General features: G+C 45.2%; 1 protein-coding gene across 2 annotated transcripts; it reads right to left on the reverse strand.

Annotated features, from left to right (window-relative positions):
• Positions 1 to 385: 385 nt before the first annotated feature.
• MRC2 (mannose receptor C type 2) lies at positions 386 to 19271 on the reverse strand. Of its 2 annotated transcripts, none has more exons than XM_053453244.1 (30): positions 19125 to 19271; positions 14493 to 14885; positions 13255 to 13428; positions 12951 to 13115; positions 12591 to 12704; positions 12219 to 12359; positions 11759 to 11950; positions 10835 to 10989; positions 10588 to 10695; positions 10255 to 10370; positions 9991 to 10139; positions 9437 to 9651; positions 9079 to 9221; positions 8899 to 9001; positions 8485 to 8623; positions 8268 to 8300; positions 7704 to 7864; positions 7354 to 7421; positions 6893 to 6993; positions 6648 to 6787; positions 6264 to 6378; positions 5564 to 5727; positions 5063 to 5168; positions 4534 to 4772; positions 4000 to 4168; positions 3421 to 3570; positions 3154 to 3273; positions 2671 to 2850; positions 2413 to 2439; positions 386 to 2041 (listed from the first exon to the last, which is right to left on the reverse strand). In XM_053453244.1, exons 1-30 carry the CDS (start codon positions 19231 to 19233, stop codon positions 1821 to 1823), a joined length of 4410 nt encoding a protein of 1469 aa, XP_053309219.1. In that variant the 5' UTR covers positions 19234 to 19271; the 3' UTR covers positions 386 to 1820. The 2 variants fall into 2 exon arrangements, with proteins under 2 accessions (XP_053309219.1, XP_053309218.1); XM_053453243.1 differs by having other exon boundaries at positions 6648 to 6790.
• Positions 19272 to 19703: the final 432 nt, after the last annotated feature.

The raw sequence follows: 19703 nt of genomic DNA on the forward strand, positions 1-19703 counted from the left end.
CACTACTTATTATTTGTGTCCTGTGCACCCATTGTACAGGGCCGCAGAATACGATGGCGCAATATAATAATAATTTCATGAAACATCTCTATGTTCCTGACCATTTATGGTGTCGTAGGCTTATTCCTCCCTCGTTATACTCTGGCGACATCTAGTGGGTAATCCAGGAATAGTCTCCATAATGTTTAAAAAAAGAGCTATTATACAAAATATATTTTGTTAAATAACTGCGACCAACTCTTCACATGTTATCTTATTCTCACCCCCCAATGAAAGACAAAACACACAAAGGAAGTTCCTGGTGTTCTATAATATACGTCTTTAACCCTTTATGTACCAATCCCATGCTTCTATGTTACACACAAGAATAACAAAACCACACAGATGATTGCTTTCGCTTTTATTGCCATTTAAATATACCAATACGCCCGACATAGACGTACAGATATAAAAATATAGTGCTTGATCCTAACTCTCATTAATTTGGCACACAGCTTATGGTGTCTCTTGGTTCCAGGTCATTCCCTCTTAATTTATCCAGAACTCTGTATTTGCAGTCATTTTTCTGAGATGCAACAACGATGGAGATCCGGTGGGAGATGATAGAGTTTTGAAGCTTTTTTGTGGGGGGGGGGATCTGTGATCCAGTTTAGAGATGAGTCTTTTGCAAAAACCATAGACTTTACTTGAGATAAAATTGTCACAGACCGATCTTCCCACGTGGAGATGACTCCATTGCTGGAGATATTCATGTTATGAGATGAGAAGGTTCATCGTATACCCTTTAAGCTGCGTTCACACTTACCTGGGGCATTATACATTCATAAATCGCTATTATTACTGATGTGCAGGCTATAAAATCACAAAAATGTATTATTTTGGTCCTTAAGGTCGCTCCAGAATTGAGTTTTGTTTTTTTTTTGGTCCTTTGTTTAATGGATAAGGGGAAGCCAAGGAAAATGAGTATAAAAGCAAAACAAAAATGTAAAACAATTAAAACAAAATCTGCTAAAGCGGTATTGGTGCCCAATATGAAATATAGAATAGAGGAAGCAGAGGGGCGAGAAGATAATGGGATTATTTCTCGGGTCTGAGCTACTTGAATATACCCTACAGGGCACCCCTGAAAGATGTCATTTAATAAAAAGGCCATGAAGTTAATGCTTTGGGCAAATTATGGATAAAACTGGGTTTGAACAGGGGTCTAAATAGGCACCAGTCTAGCAAAGGTGGGTGGAGCTAGCATTTAACCACACCCATCTACATCCTTAAGGGAATCCCAGACCGGACAGTGATAAAATACATGTCTACTGGCCACCTAATAGAGTCATTCTATATCATTGTGAAATGGGTGCTTAACTTGGGCATCCGCCTTATCCTTCTTCCTACTCTCCCAACTCTTCCAGCATTATTTGAGGATGACGATGGGTACAAATAAGTAGGGAGGGTCTCTTAAGAGTGAACGCAGCTTGGACCTCAATGATTGTCCTCTTGTCCGTCCATCTTGCGTTCTGTGGTTTCTAGTCCATAGGTAGGGGAGATGGTGGCGACACTGGATCAGTCCAGGAGATAGGGCTTCTAATATTTTTCATCTTTGGGGTTGGGGGGCTTACAACAGACTGCACAGCAATGCATTGAAGCCCCCATTGAATACTGAATGGGTAAAACTTCGTAATTTTCAAGGGTCATCCAGCACCCTCCGCGATAACGAAGACCACTTGTGTCTTCGGGCTGTTGGAAGCATGAAAAGTCACAATCTTGACCCTCCCCACCTCTGCTTCACTATTTTTCTTTGTGCTTCAAATCACACCCTGTCTGTACTACTCCTGTTCATTCATTTCCATGTCCGACACCAGGATATTTTTTTCTGCCGACCCCCCTGGACTGGAATTGGTGCGGCTGTATCTAGCGCTCTCGAAGGCTCCTCGTTCCGCCTCGTGTTTTCTGCGCCGGTAAAGGTAGATGATGACGGCAATTAACACGCAAAGGGCCACCGTAGACAGGATCACGACCGCTATTGCTGTAGTGTGCTCTGGCAGAACTGCGGGAAATCGAAGAGACCAGATTACCAATACTGATACAAGATGTAATATGACAGTTTTCTACGTTGACCTCATGTCCCTAAGAAACCTCACTTCATTAACTCCATATTCTACTGGGCTACCTCAGCCCTTCATCCAGGAGAAACGTGTTGGGGCTGACGTAAACCTGATGGAATGTTTCTTTAAAACTCCCCTTTAACTCCTAACCCCCCCCGGGTCGTCCCCCATGTTTGCAATATTCTAAACCAACAATCCACTTGGAATCCTCGTTTAAATCTCAAAAGTACTTTAGCTTTTCATTAAAAATTTGGTGATGGAGCTGAAGAGCATTTCACCGGTGGACCTTGTTCCACCATCATTGGGTACTTACTGGATTTTGAAGCTTCTGCTTCTTGAGCTGAAAGAAAGGAAAACAAGATCATTAGATATTTTAGACACCCAAAGGGTGAAACGTTACTGGTGGTAATTATAAAGAAACATAAAAATGCTGAGTGTTTCCAAGAAAGTAGATTTGCCACAGTCAACTGGCCAATGCTAATTATTCCATAAAAGACGAATGTTCATTAAAAGCATTTTGGGGCTCGATTCATAACATCTTGTGCCCAGGTGGATCTCCAGGTTTGCTCACCTCTAGATAACTTGCATATGACCCCCATGCTGACGTTAGTGCAGGAGCCCAGATTCCATAATCCGTTACTGCCTTGAATCCAGTAGCAGGAGTTTGGACTCAGCAAACTGGGACCCGAGTCTTGTTGCCCCCAGTTGGAGTAGTTCACCGGGGTGTTATCATTCCATAAGAGGCTTGCACCTGGGTGAAAGTAACACAGTAAGCGAAAGACATCACAGTAACCTATATTAGTACTAGGTACCTAGGATTAATTCGTAGAGTGATAAATCTAATCCAGACATCTCCTACAAGGCTTCAGATCACTCAAGGTTCTTCCACCAGGTTGTGACCGAGGTAAGAGTCATCATATATCCATATCCAATCACCAATCTAATCCTTTCACCTGTTTGATCCCTTTCCCACTTATCGTCCATCAACGTACCCCCATCTAGTCCTGGGATTCTCCATAACCTCACCCAACACCCATATCGTAACATTTGATACCTTTGGCATTGAAGGACATTCCCAGCCAGGCTCCTCTGGATTGACTCTCGTAAGTCTGTAGGTGTTCCCAGACAAACACGTTCTCAGATTCATCCTCTATCGTTAGGACGTCTCCGCCAACTGCAAAAGAACCTCCACAGCATTAGATCACCAAAGGAACACCAAGAGATTCCCCAATATGGATCATACATCAGCTAGTGGCCAACTGACTGGTCAACATACGTCTTTCAGCGGTGCTTATATGTGTCATACGCATGTACAAAATACCTTTCTGGCACCTCTTGGATGCTTCTTTTTGGCTGACGTTGATCTCCATGTGAAAGGAGTAGCAGAAATTACGGAACGTGATCCAAGAAGAGTCACCGATCGACCTGGGGCAGCTGCCATTGAAGCTCCACTTGTGCGTTTTGATGGAAGCTGGTTTAGAACAGGAGAGAAACCGGGATCAGAATGGAGGAGACCTAAATAATTTAGTTCAAGAACAGAATCCTTTTAGAACTGTAAATACTTTGTATCACCATTCCTATTCTCCCAGAAGAACAAACACTAATCCTGGATTGTGATACAAAATGTGACATTTACACCGTAAAGCTCAGGCGAGCTCATTTGCAAGGTTGTGAGGATGCAGAGAGATGATAGGACCCAAAGAACCAATACATGATTTAATAACTGGAGATAAGGTGCCCACCGCAACAGCTACAGATCACAAATACTGTGTGGCCCATAGCTGTAGCAGCAGAGTAGGTGGCGATGTCGGCCAGCGGCCCATTGGGCATTTGCGTGGTGTGCCAGTCTGGACCATTATAATTAACTTGACTTAAAACACTAGCCCATCAATGCACTCACTGCTATTAAGGTTGCAAATATTTCCCGGCATTTTGCTTTCACAACTTGCTGTGCCCCATTTCCCTTCTGAGTCCATGTACACGCAGCCGCTCAGGTGCTGGGGTTCTCCGTCCCTCCAGTTGGTGTAAAAGACGCCGTCGTCTGTGAGCCAAGAGTACGATCGTCCGCCCTACAAGATGAAGGAGAAGGCGGCGGGTAAACTTCATCTCATCTTAAGAAGACAAATTGAATGTTTCAATTTTTTGGTTTAATGTAAGTGAGTTTTAGGCGAGGACATGCCAGTTAACATTGACTTTGCATGCCCTCGTCTGTAACTCGCAAAATGTATTGTCGCGGGCACTCGCTAGGAACCCGTAACCAGGTCCTGACTGGCCATGAGCATAAACACATAACACGCCATATTCAGCCATCATCTTCCATCATTAGGGGGAGGCTGGCCAGGTCGGGCCCTGAACTTATCTTATGTGACCGTTCAGCTTCTTAGTGAATAGACCCAAAAGTGTAAATAGCAGCACAGTCCTCTATGAGCCATACCTCTTCGTTGGCCAGTCCAATCCACACTGGAGTATTCAGTAAACCGATTGCCATAGTAAGGTACGCCTGCTGGTAGGGGTCTGGGACACTGGTGAGGGTGGCATTGCGAGTCTCACAAAGGAGACGAGCGTCTGACCAGGTGACGGGTTTCTGCATGATCAGGTAACTGCTGTTTCTGTAACGGATATCCTGGCCGGGCAAGGGGGGTAAGGGCTCAGAGGGAGGATTTAGAGAGGGAACTGGGGGGGAAAAATGAGAAAAGAGGATTTCATATTGAAAATAGAAGACGAATAATAAGGAGAAGGAGCAAAAACACAATACAATCCAGAGCAAATACGGCGGCAACTCAGGATTAATAATTAGTAATAAACATCCCGCAGTTTGAGTTATTTTCTAGGTATTAATATTTGATATAAATGCTTATAGAAAGGTATCTACCCACCCATCATGCAGGCAAAACTAAAAAGCCTTTGTTTTCCTATGTCGGATGCAACGAAAAGCAACTCATTATGCGCAGATCGGGCTTTACCTTTGCTAATTTGGCAGATGAATCCTAATTTGTTCAAGCAGCTCGTGGCATCCCAGCTGCCGGTCGACTGATGCGGCAATCCATGTGAAATGGCTACACAGCTAACCTGCCACATGCGTAAATAACATTGTATTTGTAAGCATTCCTTTTCTCTTCACTGATGTCAGACTTACTGGACTGGACTTACAAGATCCCACTTTCAGAATGCACTAAACCATAAAACACTGATTAACAGCTATTTAGATTGTCAAATAGCTTGAATTGATGGCCCAGATGTATAAGAAAGGAGTGTTTGAAGGTTGCTGGGATCCATGGTCGTCAGTGACTACAGATATGTGCTACAATAATGAGCGTAAGGGGGGCACATCAACTAAGTGAAGCGACTAGCTCTGTGATGGACTCAAACAAGCTTTTTAACATGAAGGAATGGTGTGGGTTTAGAGATAGGGGTCCGTGTCGCCTTGCAGATGCACGAATGTAGATTTTTGATAAGTCACTCACCGGGTTCTCACCGTCTCCGGAAGAACTCTTCTTAGACGGCTCCCCGGGGCCCCAGTTCACATAATCTAGTGGCTGACCTTCAACCCATTGGAACTTCTGTCGGACGCTGTGAAGACCGATCCAAAGGTCGATAGTTATATTTGGAAGTATGGATGTGATGAAAGCTGGAGAGAACGCAATAGAACAATTAACATCAGACGCAAGTGATTTTTGGTGGTGCTTTACTCTATATCCCAGGAGTCCCTTTAAAGTTTGGTGTGCCAATTCCAATTCCAGGGCAATTAATGTAGTAAAACAGAACAGCCTCCCAGTAAAAGTGGTAGACGGTAGTACAGTGGGGTGAGTTTACATTGGACACGCATAAGGCTTCTGAATCTAAGATGAAACCAAAGACTTGATGGGGCCGAATGGATCTTATCCATCATCATAGTCTATCTACCTTCTGATACTGATAAGGTAAAGTCATCGTTCATCTTTTTTATACCTGTTGTCAGACTTACTGGGCTGTACTTACAAGATTCTTATGAGCTTACAGTCTATTATTTACTATGAGGAACAGCAAAGAACCAGGCGGGTGGGGGGGTCTGCAAGCTCTTACATACAGAGGGTCTTGAGAACGCCCCGCATTGGTTCAAACGATATGTCTTCATAAAGGACAATACATACTGATACAGTTACTGTGATTACTGATGATACCTACCTTGTTCTAGATAATTACTGACCGTGGCCAGTTCTCCTCCGAGCAGCTTGCAGGAATCTCTAGCTTGCTGCCACGTCTTTCTCTCGGACTTGCTGTCTGCTTTGATGCCGAAGCACTGCGTGGAAAGAGAACACCATTTCTCACTTTGGGGCTTTAATGCAGATTTGGGGAAAAAATCGTAGTAGACCTAATGGTACATCTTGGAGAACAGGGAGGGCATGCGAGTTCTCCTGTGTCTGTAACAGGCCACGGTTTAAGTTATCCTCTGCTTGTGAACAGGTGGGTGCGGTATATGATACTATTACACCCAATTAATTGCATATCATTAGCACGTATAAGATGTTTAATGTGGGATTGTGTTCAGTCCCCCAACAACCTGCTCACCTTGTTGAGGAAGGGCAGCCAACCCTTTGGACAACCGCCCCCTGAGGGCAATAGTGGTGGCAGAGTGGGTCGTGGAACTGTGGTATTGCTCCGTTTGCAGATATAGGGCAGAGCAGTGAGGCACTTTTGGTCACTCCAATCTTCTTGGAAGAAGAAAAACAATGAATTAGGAGAAGCAAGTGGAACGATGTCCATCATGTGGTCCAAAACAATAGACAAGGCTCTTTTTTCCCCGCTGTACTCACCCCGACTTGCCGTCATATACACACACTTCTTCTCTCTGGTCGGCGGTCCTGGACGGCCGTATGCCCACTGAACGAAACTGAGAACTGACTTATCGGACCACCTGGGAGAACAGAAGGGTCCATAAATCACTACTTTACAAAGTACCTTCTCCAACAGCATCTACACCGAGGAGCTCTTCCAGAGATCCATCCAAACTTCCATAAAATGACATTTTGATAGAAGAAAAAACAAAAATGAGGGGTGAAAGGCTAAATTCAGAAGATAAGGGCTGAGGTTTGGACTGGGAAAGGAAGCAGGGGTTGGTTGGCTGTAGCTGGGTGTAGAGGGGAACGGTAAAGGGACAAATAGAGAGGGAAACAAGACGCTGGACAGAGAAAATGTAACTGTGATTAATGAAAATGAATGACGCTGTGGGGTCTTGTCAGCCCCCGTAAAGCGTTGCGTAATATTAAGCAGTTACCTGAAGCGCCCATCGTTCTCGTACGTGTGAAGGCCAATCCACCAGTGCTGCTCCTGGCCACTGGAAAACTATTCACAAGAAAGTAGAAGGTTAGAAATGCTGAAAACGTACAATGATTTCCATGAACGTTTGTTAAGCAATGACAGACCACCCCCTATTGATATTTATATAGAGCTATGGACCTCGCTCGCTAGATAATAAACCACGGGTTTTGTACTAGATCCAAACTAGACAAAATGTTCGCTAAACATTAAATGAACTTCTAGCTATCCGGACTATGTGACCAAGCCTAGAACGAGCAGTACAGTCTTCCGATAGATCCATAGGGTTAAGACCATGCTTTTCCATACCATTTGGAGGTTCTGACCCAAGAAGTCCAGCTCGGCCTGATCGTGGATGGACACCAGCTCAGCCTGGAGCCAAGTGCAGATCCTCTGAGCTTGGGACCATCTGGAGTGGTGATCAAAAAACCTGTACTCTGTGTTTCCGTATTTCAACCACTCTGTGCTGCCTGCGCGGACATGACAAACGCAAATTCAAGAACCGTCAGACATGGTGGGAGAGGGTCAATGAACCAGAATTACTAAAGATATTCTACATAATAATAATAACAAAGTCCCTTATTTAATAATCCATTGCCATGTATTAGCCTGGGTTCTCCTCCGGTCTTATGTTTGCTTATAAGTAGGGGTCAGGAAGGTACAAACCCAGGAAACTGGATGTTCTATTGGTTCACCTAATTGGGCACCTAATCCCTAAGAGCAACTATAGAAACTATTAAATACGTATATCGTTGAGTCCTGAGCAGGTAGGAACATTTTATGAGCGGATGTAACAAGGAGAACAAATCCAGATAGTAATTAATAGAATCCTGTGAACAAAGACCTAAGTTACCAAACCAAGACAGAACATACCTTTTGTTATTGTAGGTTCTTTTATCTCCGTTCCTGCGGACAGGAGGCAAGATATTAATTATAAAATGCATTACAAGCTACAACAAATTCAACAGAAGCAGCATGATGCGAAGAAGTGAGGTTTAGAGAAAATGGGAACCACCATTATTTACAGAACAATGGTGAGAAATGAAAAGGTTCTACGAGGACGGTTTCTGTCTCACTGGGATGCCGTTACCTTTAGGAAGTTTGCAGATCCAATCCATTTGGGATTCACATTCGAGTGCCACCCACTGCAGGGAGGACAAGTCTAGGACCACGCACCCCCTGATGTCGTCATTATCCTGGTTGCTACGACCAAAATTGTGGTAGGAATACTAGAGAGAGATATTGAAGTTTGAGAACAAGCATTCCCTCGGAACATCCACATGATCTAAAGAAACTTGAAACCAGTTGTGTTCCATAAACAATTCGAAGTACCGTAACTTCACCACAGATCGTCTTGAGGATGACACAACAGGGGGTTATAACATTAGTTATTAAGTTAATTCTAGAAGACCTCCACATTCTGAATCTGAGTAGTACACGCCCAAGTACCTAGAGATGTTTTGCCTTTTCCGTCCAAGGCTACAATCCCATTTTTCGCACTTACCCCTTGCCCGTCACTCCAGACCCAGCTCTGGTCACCAGTAGGATTCCGTCTGTTGAGTCCAATCCAGAACCAGTGCTGTTCGTGAGCCTCAGAATCTGATTCGCTGACAAACACAACAAGAAAATATGTCGGGACCTGCGTGCGAGGCACATGGGCAAAATCAATGTAATTAGCACCTACCCAAAAATTTTACTTAGTAAATGGGCCACAAAATGCTCTTCTTCTACATTGGAGATGCTCAGAAGTTGAGCCCCAATTTCACGGCAGGACAACTGGGCTGATATCCAGGTCTTTTTATCTTGCAGATTTTCTGAGTGATAAACCTGTAACGTAAAGTGTTTTAGCATTATATACCCCAGAACCTGAAGTCCCACCATGATCTATGCCTTAATAACCTACTTTCTGTCCCTCACCCCATAATGTTCAACTTGAGAACCCACCGTCTTCCAACACCACCTCAATTTCTGAGTCGCTCCTTCTACTTTTAAAGACCCCTCATTCATATTCCTACCAGCCTCCCCCAATACCTCCATCTCACCTTGTAGCAGTGGCTCAGGTTGGGTCCAGAACTCCAGCCATCTGGGCAGCTTCCATTAAAGCTGGGAGTTGGGCGTATGGCAGGTATTAGCGGGATGAGTGGGGCGAGACTCTGCATGCACACATACTTTGCTCTGAACTCGGTACAGTCTTTAACCTCCCATAAGCCCAGGGATTTCCCAGTAGCCAACGCAACGCATCCCCCTCGGTCGTAGCCTGCATTGGGAACATCGGGGGGAACGCAAATATTTAAGAGATCACCAGAAGATGTCTTCTTCTCAGCAGTTCATGGACAAATCAAACAATGGTTTATATATTCTGTAAAACTCACCAATTTATTGGGTCCTAAACTAGGTCGCATTCTGGAAATAACTTTCAGAACAAACCCAGGTGGTTGTAAAGGAATATTGAAGCCATAGAAGGCTGTTAAGATAAGTTGAGAAAGAAGCAAAATTCCCCGAAATTCTTCACGGCCAGTAAAATATTGAATTAAATGTATCTCCTGTGTGAAGATCCGGTGCTTCGCCCGACTGTAGACGTACAGGTGGGACGTACCTGGTTGGTCCCGGTTCCAGTGGGTATAAGTTACTTCATCCCCGCCTAGCCAGCTGAATACACCAGTCCGGTTCAAATCCTGCAAGGAGGTCCAGTAGTAGCTTCCATCAGAACCATAGAGAAGACTGTTGATGTAGGCCTGCTCAAACCTGTAGAAAGTCAATGGGAAAGTTACACAGTGCAGGAGGAGGTATGGACGGGTAACATGGAGCAAGAGGTGGATGTCTAGGTAGGGGATCTATGAACCAAATACACCGAACCTACCTGTCCTGGACAGTGAGCAGCCTCGCCGAGCGACCGGAGCATGCCTTTATGGCTTCGCTGTATGTCACTTGCTCATCTCCCATCCAGTAACAGGACGGGCTGTGCCAGCTCCAACCCTGTAAGGAGCAGAGAAAAGGACAACTTTATGGCTTTAAGGTAAAAATGTAACCTTGGTGTCTCCACAGGTAGGTTTAAAGGTCCAACTCAGTCCTTTATAGAGATTCATTGCAATATCAATTGCCCCCCTATGACTCTTTTGGAACCCAAGGTTGACTAAAGGCCGCCAACCGACGGCTATGGACCTCTAGCAGCAAGTAACCATCTCGTTAGTACCTTTTGGCAGCCATGGTTATTTTCCTTGCCCTGTTGTTTGTAAACTCCGGGTTTCTTGCAGATGGAAGGCAGGGTCTGGTTGCAGGGACTGTCGTTCCATTTTCCATCCTGGGTTGTTAAAGATAAAAAAACTGCTATTACAAAGCGTTTCACACTCGCTGCAGCAACTTTAGAAATAAAAGGAAACGGAAAAAAAGGGAAATGGGGCTTATTGTTACACGACGTTCTCCAAGCCACAAATACTTACCGGTCCCCAGATGGTCACGCAGTCCTCCATGCTATCCCGGAAGTTATTAGGTTCAAAGGGATGCCAAGAGGTGAAAGTAACAGAACTTCCGTCGGACCACTCGAAATTCATCTGGTGTTTGAGATCGTTGAGTCCAATCCAAAGCTCCTCTACATCTGTAAAAGAACCAGATGGCTAGAAATACATTTTATTGCTTTGCCAAACCACTTACCCTCTGCCTACCAGGGCTGTCCCCAACACACGTGACCTTGGTGGAGAGGAGCCGCTGCCATTTTCTTTGATATGTTCACAAGCAAAAGGATGGGGAGGAACAACGGCTTAAATTGTCTAGGGCTCTACAAAACCCTAGAACCAGTGTTCGGTCGCTTATATCCAGCCATTGGCTGCATCTATGACATCAGGCGGCTGCTGGCCTTAAAGCGCCACGGACGCCCTAAAAGCTACATCGCCAACCAAGGCCGTCCCCCCAACCTCACCTCCCTCTCTAAAAGAACCCCATTTATACTGAAAACTACCATTAAATACATATTTATACATATAATTTTAAAGTTTAGATCATGCATTATAACAAGAAAAGATAAAAAAATAACATTAGTACCCGCTGACACGGGCGTGATTAGAAAAGAAGGAACCAACGATAACGGCTAACATGGTGAAAATCCGAAAACCTTAAATCCTACCAATGTTGCAACATCAGCCAGGTTTGAACGTTATATAGAGTGCGATATAGAGTAATATCCAAACATTTGTTTTTGTAATAAAGAGGCATCATCTGCAAGCATGTGTTTAATGAAAGTGCTTGAAGTTATAGGAAGATGGAGTCTGACATTATATATATAGAGAGAGAGAGGGTCGACCGTTCATCACAGGGGCAGAAGGGAGACAGGGGTAGTGTAGACGTTGCCCCTGATCTGGATGACTTGCCTTGTTTAACCTGTTTGGTAACAAATTCCAGCTCCAGTAGTCTGTGAATGCTAGCGAGGTTTCCATCGAGTCGGACGCATGCCTTCTTGGCCTCCTGCCAGGTCTTCTTGTCGGTGTTCAGCCGGTAGCAGTTCATACCAAAATTCAGCCAGCCGGCATCACATTCTATCTCCACACCGGGTTCCACGGGTTCTGGTGGAGAACAGAAGATCAGCACTTGGTCAATGTCTACAGAACGACCGTTACTAAGAACTCTTTAACTGTTCTATAAATGCTACATAGAAACATAGAACTTGCCGGCAGATCGGCCCCATTCGGCCCCCCGTCTAGTCTGCCCGTGTTCCCTGCTGTAAAGACTCATACCTTAATCAGTCCTTGGCCTTGTTTGCCCGCTAATTACACTAATTCATGTCATACATCCATTTAGAGACCATTGACGCCCAGTGGCGCATCTTCTCACCTATGTGGGTGTTACTCTGGTGGGACGCGGTCGCCTTCTTACATATATACGGTAATGCATTGCCACAGTCCCGGTTCTGCCAGGCCCCTGAGCTCTCGGTCCGGATCACGGCACAATTCTCCTCTGAGTTATTTGGCTGATCTGAGTCAGGGAAAGAGCCAGAATCAATGAAAAAGCCACATGACGGGGCACATTACAAAGATAATAGCACAACAAGTAACCTTCTGAACCAGAACGTCTTTGGCTAACATGTCTACTCCAACAATCATCAGAAATTGGCCACCTAAAGCTTTTAGACTGAAAATCCAAGGTGCAGCTGGAGAGACGTGGAGAGAAAAGAAAAATAGGGGAAAGATAGATAGTTCTTCTTACCACTCTCCCAGTTCAAGAACTTCAATGGTGACCCATCAGACCATTGCCATCCACCATTAGTGTCCAAGTCATTGAGACCTATCCACAAGGTTGAGCTGTACCCCGTCAGCAGCCCTGAGAGAAACATTAGCCACAATGTAACAAACGTCATCGATGTATCGCACCCAGTGCCCCATCTGGCTACCCCACTTACAGTAAACAAATTACAAGACTTTCTTGAGAAGGTCAGGTAGATGATTACACATTTACAGTAGAATGTAGAATTTTGTACATCAGATACATAAAAGAGAAAAATATTTTAGCGCTGGTGACATCTAGACTGCGGCTATCCATCCGAGCGACAGATTGTGACATAGTTACCGTTAATGTAGGTCTGCTCGTGGATCTCCGTTATGCTGAGAAGGTGGGCATTTTGTTGCCGACAGCTGGTCCACGCTTCACTCCACGACAGAGCCGACTGGAAATTAAACTGATAGCAGCTTTGGGTGAGCGGATCTTTGTCCCAGAAAGCCTCGCAATCGTCACCTGAAATACAATAATAGAAGAAAGTGGGTTTTATTGGTAGTGAAGGCCTTGGACCATGTGATACGTCGATGGACCAGACGTAAGAATGGCCACTAAAATTGTCAGAGTCAATATGGTTCTGTTAACCTCCTTTCCTTACTTTTTACGGGACAGAACCCCCACTTTTCATCCTTGCCGTAGTCCACCGTTGTTGCGCACCAGAGGTGTCCGTCTTCCCGTCCGGTGCTGGTGCAGCTGTAAAACCATTGGTTGTCGTATTTAAACGGGATGGCGCATGGGCGTCCGTTGGAGTTACCCTGAATGGTGTAGATGTCTGTAAAAAAAGATAACAGAGATGTAAGAAAAGGGGCAAAACGAGAGCGCCAGAGGGGTAACACCAACGATACAGATAGATACAGTATAGGGAAAGTGGTAAAGGTCGAAAGGTACATTGCGAAAGATAAGTGTGACCTTGAGGAGGTCATATTTGGGTAAACTTATCAAAAGGAGTCACAATCCCATTTTACGTTCATATTTCTGTGGCTTGCAGTGGAAGCGGAATGTTTAAGAACATTCGATCTGGAGATTAGCTACGGTGAATCATTGGGTTTCGTTTAATAGTTACACTCTATCCTACCCATGAACTCGTTTGTTGTTGGTCTGGCTAACATCTTAACGATTAATCGAAGTTAATAGGGCGCCTAAAAGTGGGGAACAGAACTTTGAGAACAGATGGCAAGATCCAGGTCGGCTCTAAAACCCAACAGCAACGTTCCAAACGGTCTAACGCAAAACCAGAAGTTAAGTAATCGAGGAGAGGAAAGCCAAAAATGCACAGATGCAACAAATTAAATGCCCCCCCCCCCCGTGGGGAAACCAGCTACCGACCAAGGGAAGCCACCAGACTCACCACGGAAATGAAGCTTCAACCACCAGCTTGTAATAAAAATTCTACTCAACCAGGCAGATGTTTTAAGAGCGCTTAAGGGACCAAGTTTTAAATGAGGAGGAATCGCGTGGAAAACAATGGAAAAGTTTCCACCGACTCGTCGTACGTGGTCATCGTCATGTCAACGTGACATCCGATATATAACGAGTGACCAGGGTCCAAAGAGAACCAGCTTCTCCAAAAAGTTAATGTGTCGGATATAAAATTCTACATCGGGAGGGATAATTAATGGTGGGGTCACTGGGTGTCATCTCCTTGAGAAGACGTTGAGAAGGTTTGCTGGAGGTCTCTCTAGTTAAGATGATGTTGATGCCAATTCTCTACACTAATCTTCCCATCATCTAATGCATCACAGAGTGGAAGCTTGAGGAGACCAAAGAAGGAGACTGAGCGGGAAAACCCATTGACGGCCCATGAGAAGACACTAGCATCTCCTAAGGAGTTCTTACCCATGAATGCGGCCGAGCAGATACTTTGGTTGGTTCCATATATCAGCCACTGTCTGCCGCTGTTTGAGGGAGACTGTTGCAGGTTGGAGCCGTTTGTGGTCAGTATCCCTAAAGCGTTGGTAAGCTGGTCCAGTTGGGATTCACATCGTCGGATGGAATGGAAGTTCTCGTGGTCACACTGGTAGGTGTAGATGGTAGAGGCTGTACCGTTGGTTGGGGAAGGCGTCCACAGGCACTGCATGGAGCCCAGGTTGAAAAGGCGGCGACGAGAGACCCAAATCCATTGCTGAGCAGGGGAACTTGTGTTACAGGGTCGGACCACCTGAACTGAAGACCCTCGTGTCTGTAGGCAACCTCCTCGCTCAGGGCTGAACACCAGAAACGGAGCTGTCTCTTTGGAAGAGGGAGAAAAAAAAGACTTCATTCATTAGTAGAAATAATATAATTAATTCAGACATTAGTGTTTTTAATATTTTTTTCCTTTTTTGAATAATTTTTATCCGTCTCAGTAAACTTTAGACTTTAAAAAAATGTTTATATTCACTGGAAAGAAACATCTGTCCTTCCATCCCTCAGTGGAACAGCACAAGCATTTCATAAACAAGGAGATGTTTCAGCTGGAGGGGGACACGATCCCGAAATATTCATGAAATGTCCACATTTAGCGAGTTACATACTTTTTAAGACCCTGGAATTCTGTTTGCGGGAAACTAACAGCTTCCAAGTGGTGGAATTCCGAGGATCTTTATGGTTCCCAACGGTTCTTACCATTTGTCAAAACCTTTAAAACATAGAATCTGCCGGAAGATCGGCCCCATTCGGCCCTTCTAGGAAGGGGACACGTTTTTATTAACTAAATTTAAGTCTCTCTTATCACACGGATCAGCAGAGGACAGGAGGAGAAGGTCTAGAAAAGTCTCCATGGTGGCCACTGGGCCACCAGGGATGAGCTCATGGAGCTGCTTGAAGATGCTCCATGTGGCTACAAAGTATTTTGGAATGTGTAAAAAAGTATCGAAGGAGAAGCTCAGCAAACATTCTAGAGTTATAAGCCGAGGGAAGCAGGAATTATCGCCTGCCGCCGGGAAGAGCAATAAATCCAGCAAGGAGAAGATGTCACCCTTACGATGAGCTGCAGGCGTGGAAACCAGTGAGGAGCCTCAGAACCACAAAGACGTCCCACGTGCGGCCTGTGGCCAAGAACCCCAGGGGTTATCATACCAAAATAATCCATATTCGGGTCTGGGAATCGACAGCCGGGAAATCTAAATGCAGGAAGTGGTCAGGAAACGCCTCTTTTTGGGTTTGCCATTTTTTGCAAGGTTCACCATTTTTCTGAGAATTTCACTCAAAAATAACATTTCCTGGTTTCTTGGTCTCGTCTTAGATTCAGGAGCCGTATGTCTATCCCAATGTGTGTATACATCCCCTCACTGTATTACCCTCTACCACTTCTGCCGGGAGGCTGTTCCACTTATCTACCGCCCTCTCACTAAAGTAGAACTTCCTTACATCCAGTTTTAGATGGCGGGTGGGGGGGGATCGATTTATGGAGAAAGTGATATTTTTAGCAGCCGAAGGGTTAAGATACGAATGTTCTCGGATTCCCGTTTATACATGTGTGTGTGTCGGAGATTTTATTCCGTCCCTGGGATGAGGTCACACCCGGCTCCTGGTGAACACAGTGTCTATTATACGCGGAGCGACCACAGAGCTGACCCTCTAGGGAGCCTCTAAACCCGGCTGTGTTCGGAGGAAAGAAGGTCCTGAAGAAGAAGAAGGTCAAAGGCCCTCTACTCTGTCTATAAAGTACAGGCTGGAAAAAATGAGCGACATTGCGTGTATATTGCATGTTAATTGCATGTTCATTGTGTGTTCATTTGGTGTTCATTGCATGTTCATTGTGTGTTCATTGTGTGTTCGTTGGGTGTTCATTTGGTGCTCATTATGTGTTCATTTGGTGTTCATTACATGTTCATTGTGTGTTCATTGCGTGTGCATTGGGTGTTCATTTCATGTAATTTGTTTTCTGCTGGAAAATGAGGGGAAAAACTGTTTAAGATTAGAACCAGAAAAACTAAATCAATAAGGTTCCGCATTTGGAATATTTATGCTTTAAGATGCAGCCAATAACAGCTCAATATGGCGGCCACGTTCAACAGTTCTGCCCCAACCAATAGGAAGCTGCCACATCACCAGGAAACGGGATCATTGCGTAGCATCTGATTGGCTACTGCAGAAGGCAATGGCGGATGGGGGACCAGAGCTGCTTGAGATAATTAGGCTGCGGTAAACTTACGCCAAAGACGCCATTTTTTAATCAGTAGAGAGATGCGCCCCTCTGCGTGATCCTAATTTTAGCCTCTACCACTTCTGCTGGGATGCTGCTCCACTTATCTAGTGCCTGACTTTTAATAACAAAATACTATTGGCGGGATTGGATGTTACATTAAAGATCCCGCTTTAAAGCGGAATGCATGAGAAGTTCCCTGCTTTTTTTAAAATGCTGCTCAGATGTGACGTAAGAAAATATTTTGTCAGTGCGTGCTGGATACATGGGACAGCCTTCCAGCAGAAGTGGTAGCAGTTAACCCAAAGCATGCACGTGGCAGATGAATAACGACTTCTGGGTCTTGCGTAATCGTAGGATCTCAGTGTTTTGGGTGATGTTCTAGAATCTTTATAAATCTGGGGGTCAGATCCTGGAATACCGGGAACTCTCAGGGTTTTTGCCGCAATCTCAGGGTCTCGGGGGCAGATTCTCAGGGTCACACAGTCTGACTCCTTCTTATCCCCCCCCCGCTCATGATCATATATAAGACTCCCAGTTGGTGCTTTTGCTCCCAGTATGTTATGGGTGACATCCCTGCTTGAATGCAAGTGACTCAATTAAGTGTCTCTTTAAATAATGACAAGTCGAGGTTTCCATGACGACCGCTATGAGAGCCATTTGGGTCACACGTTTGGGCTACTCACAATGGGCTACTAAAGGGTTAATATTTCCAGAGGCTCCGGGGGCAGCTCATTGGGCTTTAACCAGCGGCCATCCTGCCAACCAATCCCGCGCATGCTCCAAGTGCCGTGTAAGGAGGCTGGGTATAAAAGGCACCAAATCTGATCAGGACTGTCCTGTTAGATCCGTGACACATAGCAGGGAGGCTGTAATAAGCCAATCACAGCCCTGCTTATCATCCACATAAATCCCTAACAACCCTGCAGTTACATTGTACTGCGCTGCGGAATATGTTGGCGCATTATGGATGACAGGACACAGGCAACAAAAAGTACCATCTATGCAGAGAGGCTGTTCCGGGAAACCACTACCCCACTTATTATGACAGATGTTTTAAAAAGACAGGAAAAAGGGAATTTATAGCCTCAAAATAAAAGATTTTAAAACCTCTCTATTAACCCCTTCTTGGGGTTCTGTTTTTTTTTTAGCCCCCCCCATCGTTTCCCTGCATTGTGTTAGAAAAGCAAGAAAGGAAAGGGACTCTTGGCCGGCGTAGAATGTGACTGCAAGCTCTTGTGACGAGTTCCACGAATAACAAAAGAACAGCCTCTTAGAAACGTTTAACCCCACAAAGAGAAGTAAGAAGACGAGGAGACCCGAATCTAACACTAGAGGGTCGGAGGCTGAGATGGAACGGAAGGAACTTCTACTTTACTGAGGGGGTGGTAGATCAGTGGAACAGCCTCCCAGCAGAAGTGGTAGAGGGTAATACAGCGAGGGGATTTAAACATGCGTGGGATAGACATACGGCTCCTGAAGATGAGACCAACGACAGGTTAAGTTTGAGGGGCAACCAGGCAGACTAGACGGGCCGGATGGGGCCGATCTGCAGGCACATTCTTTGTTTGTAGGTGAAAGGAGGTATTTTTCTGGGTTTGTTGGGGGGGGTGTTTACCAAACAAACATCAAATCGAGGAGCGCTCTGATGATTTGACCTGTCCGGACACTTTATCCAGCTCTCTCTCCCTCCCTCTCTCTCTCTCCCTCTCGCTCTCTCTCTCTCTCTCTCTCTCTCTCTCTCTCTCTCTCGTTCTCTCTATCTCTCTATATTTAGAGCAAAAAATACAAAAATTCCCCCCCAAAAATCCCAAACATTTCAAAAAACTATCGCCGCACTTTAAGACTTAATTCAAAAAGGACTATAAAGCCGCGGCGGCCGGCTGTCGGCTCAGACGCTGGAGGCAAAAGGAAATGAACTTTTTTCGAAAGGAGAATTAGGAGAATTATTTGGCCGCGGTTGTCGCTCCGTAATCTCCCGGCTCCAATTTATAAGAGGAGTCCAAGTTGCTGCACACCTCCCCCACCCCCCCAACTGCTGTCCAATACACATCTGGTTTTACTCAAATTCAGCTGGTTTTAGGTTTTTTTCCCCTTTTTCTGTCCTATTTTTTTTTTTTTTCGTGCCACCGCTAGGCCAGGTTTTGGTGACTTTTCTCCAAAAATAAATAAATAAAAAAATCCAAGTCAAAGCCAACAACGAAAAAAAAAGGTCGGCCGATCCGAAGGGGAGAATTTCCCGTCCCTGACGTTTACAGGGAAAAAAGGAAAATGAGGATTTTCGGTTTGTAAGGAAGACTCGATGAGTCCTCCCCAAAGTTTCGAGGCGGAGGGTCACCTACCTCCGTTGGCTCTTCCAAGGTGCCGGTCAATTGTGAAGGCCAGGAGGGTGCTTTGGATGAGGACGGCGAGCCATTGGGAGACACTTAGGTTCCTCCTGCAACAACGCATTCTAATACTAACCCTCCAGGACGCCTGCTAAGGATGGAGGGGAGAGAAGCGGAGAAAAAAAAAAGAGCAGCAGAAGGAGGAGGAGGAGGAGGAGAAGGAGGAGGAAAAAGAGGAGGGATGTGGAGAAAATAAGAGCAGGAGAAGGGGGGAAAAGAGGAGGGATGTACAGAGTAAAAAAGAGCAGGAGAAGGGGGGAAAAGAGGAGGGATGTAGAGGAAAAAAAGAGAAGGAGAAGGAGAAGGGGGAGGAAAAAGAGGAGGGATGTAGAGGAAAAAAAGAGAAGGAGAAGGAGGAGAAGGAGAAGGGGGAGGAAAAAGAGGAGGGATGTAGAGAAAAAAAAGGGCTGTATGTCTGAGCTTGTGTGAGTCTTAAGTCAAAGGGCTGGGTCAGACATTACGTCAGCAAGTGAGAAACTTTGGGGAGGAAAAAAATATTCTTCTCACTGTCTTCTCTCTCTCTCGCCCTGCTTT

The sequence above is a fragment of the Spea bombifrons genome, chromosome 13 (genome assembly GCF_027358695.1).
Source record: "Spea bombifrons isolate aSpeBom1 chromosome 13, aSpeBom1.2.pri, whole genome shotgun sequence".
Taxonomy (NCBI): domain Eukaryota; kingdom Metazoa; phylum Chordata; class Amphibia; order Anura; family Pelobatidae; genus Spea; species Spea bombifrons.